The sequence below is a fragment of the Mandrillus leucophaeus genome, unplaced genomic scaffold (assembly GCF_000951045.1).
Source record: "Mandrillus leucophaeus isolate KB7577 unplaced genomic scaffold, Mleu.le_1.0 Scaffold5, whole genome shotgun sequence".
Classification (NCBI taxonomy): domain Eukaryota; kingdom Metazoa; phylum Chordata; class Mammalia; order Primates; family Cercopithecidae; genus Mandrillus; species Mandrillus leucophaeus.
Window position 1 is genome coordinate 412,067 of NW_012105364.1, and position 8,204 is coordinate 420,270.

An 8,204-nucleotide genomic window follows, 5' to 3' on the forward strand; every position below is an offset into this window, starting at 1 on the left:
TGGATTCTGTGAAGATGAAGGTGTAGATTCTGAGGAGAGTCTGTGGAAACAATGAAAGAGCATAGTTTTTCAGTCTCTCTGAATTCCCACAGAAAAACAGAAAAACTTGAGAACAAAAGCCTAAGGGAAACACATATAAGTACATGAAACGGTATTACCAAGAGCCACGGACCCACAAAACCTGTGTGGTACTGGAATCAACGCAGGAGGAAGAAGAAGGAAGCAATGGGCAGCATCTGACAGATCTGAGAGCAAGTGAACCCCAAAACAGCCACTGTGTACCTGCCGAGAGCAGGCAGGCTGAAGCTGTATACATGCGCAAAGGCCTGGACATGAATGTTCATGACAGCCCTATTTGCAATCACCCAAAACTGGAATCAGTCCAGATGTCTTTCAACAGGTGAGCAATTCAAGTAACCATGATACCGCCATGCCATGGAATGCTACATGGCAATAAGAAAGAATGAACAATTGACTCATGCAACAACTTGAATGGATTTCCAGGGAATTAGTCTGAGTGCAACAAATAAAGCCAATCCCAAAAGTCTATATACTGTATGATTCTATTTATATTACATGTTTGAAATAACAGCATTATAGATAGAGACAGGGACAGATTAGTGGTTTCCAGGGGTTAGGGAAGATGAGGGGGAGGGAGGTGCTACGGCTATTACAGAGTATTACAAGGGATCCTTGTGATGAAACTGCTCTATATCTTGACTGTAGTGGCACTAAGATGAATCTGCACGTGTGATAAAATTGCACAGAGGTAAACAGAACTAAAGACAAAAGAGTACATGCAAAACTGGTGAAATCCGATAAGGCTGGTGAATTTCCTGGTCAATTTCCTTGTTTTAATGTTCTGCTATAGTTATGCAAGATATCACCATTGAGGAAAACTGGGTGACTGGTATATGGAATTTCTCTGTATTATTTCTTGCAACTTCATGTGAATCTACAATTATCTCAAAATATATTTTTTCAAAAAAATAACTAAGAAAAAGAAAGTGACAAATATTGAAAATAAGCAAGAGAGATCTTCTTTCTGAAGATGAAAACCAAAGCAAAGGAACAGAAAACAGAGGCTATACTTCAAAAAACCTTCCCTGAAATTAAAACAAAACAAAACAAAACAAAACAAATAAACACTATACATTGAAAGGGCACACATTATACCCGAAATATCAGCCCGGAACTAATACCAGGACATAGTCTAATAAAATTAATGGGCTTTAAAGAAAAAGAAAAAAAATTCCAATGAGAAAAAAAAAACACATTACTTATAAGGGAAAGAAAATTAAATTATCATCAGATTTTGACAATGTTTTATGCCAAAAGACAATGGAATAACATTTTTAATATATTCAAGGAAAAAGGCATGGGTCATGAATTTTACATTTAGCAGAAATGACTTTCAAGTATAAAGGGCACACATTATTATAAAATGCAAGAATTCAGAGGATACTGATCCTATATCCCTTCCTAAGGAATCTGCTAGAAAACAAGCTTCATACGACCAAAGTGACTCAAGGGACATCAATGTAACGACTGGTAGTAAGCAACAACTATGTAGTTAGCCAGAGAATTAAGACTAAATGAGAGCAAAGAGGGAGAAAGCACGGTATGTGATGGCTATAAGTTTTGACAATATAAATACAGTACAACACTATTTTCTAAACGGGGTGGTTGATACTTATATGAAATACATAGAATAGGCAAATTCATAGAGACAAAAGTAGATTAGAGCTTATCAGAGGCTGGGAGCAGAGAAGAACCAGGAGTTATTGCTTAATGGGTACAGAGTTTCTGTTGGGGGTAATGAAAATGTTTTGGAAACAGATGGTGGTGATGGTTACTTAACACTATGAATGTACTTAATGCCACTCAACTGTCCACTTTAAAATTGTTAAAGTGGCAAATTTTGTTACATATATTTTACTACAGTAAAAAACATGGGAGGGAATTGGTAAATTATAGGCAAAAAAAACTTTTTAATGTTTTCAGGAATCATTTTGGTGGTAGTATTAGTACTTGTATTCTGATACCATTGTGCCACAATCTAGGATTTTTTCAAATGAGTAATTATGGGATTTGGTAATTTCATCTTCCTCTGTGTCCCTTAGAACCAGATTTCTTTTCTTGGTGTGGGAAAAAAAGAAATACCCATACAATAGCAAGGAGGTTGAGTAAAAGCTTAACTGTAGTTTTGGAATCAAATTGTAAATATCAAGAATTCAGAAAGTATTTAATCCATCTATCTATAGATAAACACAGGTAGGTCTACCCAAACAGACAGAGATAGATATAGATAGAACAAATATAGATAGGTACAAATAGATTGGATGGATGGATGGATGGATGGATAGATGGATGGATGGATGGATGGATGGATGGATGGATAGATGGATGGATGGATGGATGGATGGATGGATAGATGGATGGATGGATGGATGGATGAATGGATGGATGGACAGATGAACTGATGAAAAGATTTACATTCTTAACTCTTTCCACTAAAAGGCCTCAAAATAAATGACCAACCTGGTAGCAATGAGTATCTTAACCCCCAGACTGGAATGGGAAATACTACTTTTCACTAAAACTGGAGCTTCTTGCAGAAAAGGCTGATTACAGATTTGGGACAGGACATGTACAAGATGAGTCTGGAGAACCTTCTCATATCAGAAGTCTCTATCATGACTACCAGACCAGAGTCAAGGTTTGGTCGTGTCATTTTAATACTGTATCCTCACCTCAATTTTACCAGGAGAGGGGACAGTGATTCCCCAGTAATGCAGCATACAAGTCCCAAAGTCAAGGGTTGGGGTTCCTCTCCTGAATCTTGACTTCTGGTGCTGACAGAGGGCGGTATACTGGCCTAGACAGAGTAGGAAGGGCATTGCAGGCCTGCACATTAGCTACTGGTCCTGTGTCCATGAGTTTCCACAATGAATGCCACTCCATCCTGGAACATCTGGGCCTACTTGGCCTTTGTTCTTGTTTGCCCGACAGCCAGAAATGATCAAGACATATGTGTTTATCAAACACTGCTGCAAATGTCTTTGATATATGTTTTTATTTAAGTGTACCCTAAAGCATGAAACAACTAGCAATACCATAAACTAGAAAAGAAATACAATGAGGAGATAAATGCCCCTCTTTTGAATCAAATGTGCTTTTCCAGATGCATGTAAATAAATGATAATTCGTTTCACCTAGAGGGCCACCATAAACATGTAAAACTGTCAATGTCTACATTATTAAATTATATGTAAAAATCATGTCCTGGGTTGCAAAATAAAACATTTTGCTCTCTGTGGGAAACCAGCCATGTGAAGTACAGGAGCAAATACCACATGAAGAAGAGAAGCCATTTATATCCAAGAGATTTTACAAGTATTTTTAAAATGCCTTTGGGTATTGATAGAATTTCTCCATTATACTTATAGCATATATGGCCATCTGCTCCAACAGATTGTTTTAAAAAGAAATGGAGAAAGCATGGTAAATCTGTCTTCGAATTCAGAGGTGAGAGACTCTGTTCATGTGCTCCATCGAGCTGGGTGACTCCTCCCTACTGAGTTTATTGCAGCTTAGTGCAAAGACTGCTTCGGGTTTCCCTTAGGCTAGCTGGGCTTCCTTCTAAGGGACTCCCTAATAATGTGAATTCATGGAACAGTCTTTGGCAAGGGTATTTAGCATTCACTCACAGCTGAGGGAAAATTTACAATGGATATAAATTATCACAATTTTCTGTTAAGGTTAAGGTCTGTGTTTCTCTCATAAGGCAGAAAAATTGACTTTTTTTTTTTCCCAAAGATTTCAGTGTTGTATGGCACAGAATGGCCACCATACAAGGGACCAGACAAACTAGTGAAGATGAATCAACTCATCACCATGCTTGGGAAAATACTAGCAAGCAAGCAGCACATTGCAAGTACATGATATTAATAATATACCATAACGGAGACAATATCATCTATCAAATAAAGACTTGGCCCTTTCCCTGAGAGAAGGGTAAAAAGCAGCATTTATCGGAAATAAAGGGGTCACAAAATAGAGGGCTAGGGGAAATGATGAGGCTGTCTTGTGCTTGCTCACCCTGAATTCTGGCCTGTGGATTCCTAATAAATACCTGTCAAAGATCCTCTGCGGCTGCATCACGCTGTTGACAACATGGGTCAGGTGGTCTTGAGCTGCAAGCACTTCAGAGGGAGGATCATATTTATTCACTGCTGAAACCTTTTCCAGAATTAGAGATGTAAAAGGGAAAAAAAGTTTTGTTTCTAAAAAGAAGACGAAGCTTGGATTTTTCCTTAAAGAAATGTTGTATACATGCAGCCAGGTACACAAAATAATTTAACACATGCCCATGAATGTTAGTATTCAGTCTTCATGTTTATGCTAATTTTCCTAAAATTTAAGAAATGATAATTATTTTAAAATATTGAGTGGAGTCTTTTGATCTCCTACTTCTTTATACTGCCTGGTTTGGGAGGGAAAATGACAAAAAAAAAGAAAACCACCAAACAAAAACCCACAGCCCCTCTAAAGCCTATGATTACTTTTAATATAGTAAACATTCCAACTTTTAATATGTGAAAAATGAATAAAACTTATAGCTGTAGATTCCAGGTTTTGATGCGTGGGGAATGTTTTCCTCATACCATCTCACCAAGAACAATTCCCACAATCTCAAATTCTACCAAAACTTCCTCTTCATTTAGCATAACTTTCTTCATTCAAGGATATGGGCCTTTTCTTCATAATGTACAGTCCTCCATCCCCTTGTCTTTCCCATTCTTCTAAATACATTATCCTCATCTACCATATGCCATATCTTTACTTAATACATGGTTTTAAATTGTATTCCTTTTGCAAAATGTTAAAGGAAAAGAGGAATCTAATAAGTACCTTTGAGTGTGAGAATAATGACACTCTGGCATCTGTAACTATTTTTAACCAAGATTTCAGAAAGGCATTTATGAGATGGAATACGTGCCTCTCTACATATTTATACCTGTTTTCATTCCCATTTCAAATTTACATCCAGTGTAAGAAATCCTTCATTAGTAGAGATTTTGGCTGTCACCAACCACTAAAGCAAGACAAAGCAGTGACCATGAGTTTGAAAAGCAGGGAGGCAGGTGCTAGCATTCAAGGTCTGGTTATTGTGGAATTCTGTGACTAGATGAATCATTATTTTAAAGAGCAGAATTAAGGATTTAAAATATCAGAGTAGTGATTTATTTGAGTACCTTTCGATTATATGGTAGAGTGACATTATAGTACATTTTGTTGTTAAATGAATTTTTCAGGTAACACAGATAGAATCACACACCTTCCAAATAGGATAGTTTTTCAAACTGATAGTCTGCCATAAAGCTATGACCTATATAAGTGGAGTGTTGCTTCTGTTCCCTACGGCCAATCTCTTCACTGTACTAACAGCAAGTCATCAGGCCTTTCACTACATTTGTGTTGATACTCACCTTTGCAGAGGGATAACAAACAGATCCTAAGACAAGGAAACATTCCCTAAATGAATTAATGTACATATTGTTATGTGTCTTATTTATTGATTATATTGCTTCCACAGCAGGCAACATGAGCTTTTGAGCATATTAACCCATAAACACAATGGCAATGGTATGACATGATTACATACCTTTTCTTCCACTTTAATCTTCTTCTGATCTAATTCTGTTAATCGCAGGAGCATAAAAATTACGGAGAACCAATATTCAGACTTTTCCTATTTAAAATATTAAGAGGACTGCTCAGTTGCCTTCCTTTTCCCAAAATAACAAGCACCAACATTGGGTTTTCATGAGCTTGGGCCTTTCACCTGCTACCTCATCATTCCCACACACACCCTCACAGGGCTATGCATTTCACACTTCCCAGTCCCCTTACATTAACTTAATGCAGACTGTGCCTTGTAACTTATAAAGGTCTTCAAGTGTACACTCTTGTTAATCTCCCTGTGAGATTAGAGATTAACAGGACAGGTGGGTTACCCTCATTTCTTTTTTTAAAATTTAATTTAATTGGCCGGACGAGGTGGTTCACGCCTGTAATCCCAGCACTTTGCGAGGCCAAGGCGGATGAATCACAAGATCAGGAGATCAAGACCATCCTGGCTAACACGGTGAAACCCCGTCTCTACTAAAAATACAAAAAAATTAGGTGGCGGGTGCCCGTAGTCCCAACTACTCAGGAGGCTGAGGCAGCAGAATGCCGTGAACCCAGGAGGTGGAGCTTGCAGTGAGCCGAGATCGCGCCACTGCACTCCAGCCCCTGGGTGACAGAGCAAGACTCTGTCTCAAAAAAATAAAATAAAATAATAATAATAATTTAATTTTAAGTTCTGGGATATATGTGCAGGACGTGCACATTTCTTACACAGGTAAGGGTGTGCCACGATGGTTTGCTGGACCCATCAACCCATCACCTAGGTATTAAGCCCCGCATGCATTAGCTATTTCTCTTTATGCTCTCCCTGCTCCTGGCCCCCGACAGGCCCCAGGGTGCATTGTTCTCCTCCCTGTGTCCGTGTGTTCTCATGGTTCAGCTCCCAGTTATAAGTGAGAACATGCAGTATTTGGTTTCCTGTTCCTGTGTTAGGTTGCTGAGGATAATGGCTTCCAGATTATCCTCACTTCTAAAGGCTACCAAGCCTCAGAAAGGTGAAGCATCTCATCTAAGATCCCGTGGCCAGTGACTTCAATCCTGTCTTCTAACTCCAAGTCTCAATTCTGCCAATAATGAAACTTTAATATTTTATATTATTTTGTTATTATTTATATGCAATATTTCATATTAATTTGTATTGTTTATTAAGAATTTTTGTAATAATAAAATGATATTCATTTATCAGATAAACTCCTTATTACTCCCTACCATCAGGATTATCTGCCTTTTGGAAATATAATTAGAGTTTTCGTAGTAAAAAGCTATGCCTCTTTGAGGGGAAAAAAGACATTAGATATTAGCAGATAATCTGTTATATATTAGGTTGGTGCAAAAGTAATTGTGGTCTTTGCCATTAAAATAATGCAAAAACCACAATTACTTTTGTGCCCTCCCAACAGATGAGACCGTATATGAGGTGAATGTACAAAGCTTAGGTGTAAATGTTGGGGGGAAGGTTTTGTGTATAAATCAATTAACATGTGTCAAAGGGCTTGTGATGTTTATTCATACGTATGCACAAACACCCTTCAGGGATCTGCAACTGAGGTGTGCTGGCCACTTTAAACCCTGCCTCTTACTTTTCCAGAAATGTTTTTAAATTGCCTCTCACTGTTCCTGTCCCAAGGGCAGTTTTTAATTTATAAATCTTTCTTATATTTTTTTTCACCTGTCTGGACATTTTCATCAAGATACACACAAAAAGAAGGTTACTAAGAGCTACATGCAAAGTCAAGAGCCTGTGGAAACTAAGTGAAGGATACAGGTAGAAGAATGGAATGAAGGACAAGCAGACAAGGAAGGAGGGAAGGAGGCCGGGAGAAAGCATCAATCAATGGAGAGAAAGAGAGGGACTCGAAACACAGTCCCCGATCCTTCAAACCCAGAGGTGTGAAGAACTCCTGGGAAATGTATTATTTTGCTCTATAATTATTTTACATATACATCAATTTCATGGCTATATCCAGGTAAATTAGGTATCTAATCTTAGATTTTCTTTCCCTTGTTATAAAATAGGAATCACATTCTGTCTGCACCTACGTCTTGCATTGTCTAATGTGAGAGAACATTGTTCTGTAATCTTATTACCTCTTTCCTGTAACCTTTAGTACCACCAGGGATGAGTCACAAATGACCAGCAGAGCAACTAAATGATATTCAGTTTCAGGCTTTCCTTCACTGACAGTCATGTGACAGCTTGTTAGTCATGAAAGAAGATCTTAAGTCTTAAAAAAAAATGGTCACTGTAGGTACTACTAAATCCTTCCTTAGAGAGAAGGAAGATAGACAAATTCTAGTCACATTTCTGATATTCTTTTACCAAAAGTACTTCTTAAAGAATTCCTAGATAGTTCCCCTCCACTCTCCCACTTTCTTCTCTCTCTCCCTCCCCTGATATAAGTAATGTCTCACCTGAATTGGATTTTTCAGAAGATTGAGAACTCGAAGGATGGGTAAATTTTTGATGTATTCTATTTCTCTCAGCTCAGCAATCTGTTCAAAGAAAAAAA

The 8,204-nt window shown here is 37.8% G+C and overlaps 1 protein-coding gene across 1 annotated transcript in view; it reads right to left on the reverse strand.

The window, feature by feature from the left end:
* Positions 1-8,204, reverse strand: part of LRGUK (leucine-rich repeats and guanylate kinase domain containing) — a 143,036-nt gene that overhangs the window by 80,979 nt on the left and 53,853 nt on the right. The window contains exons 8-10 of the mRNA XM_011995826.1: positions 8,107-8,187; positions 5,669-5,755; positions 4,136-4,242 (exon numbers count right to left, since the gene is read on the reverse strand). Coding sequence (XP_011851216.1) covers positions 4,136-4,242; positions 5,669-5,755; positions 8,107-8,187 — 275 coding nt within the window. The remainder of the gene's footprint in view (positions 1-4,135; positions 4,243-5,668; positions 5,756-8,106; positions 8,188-8,204) is intronic.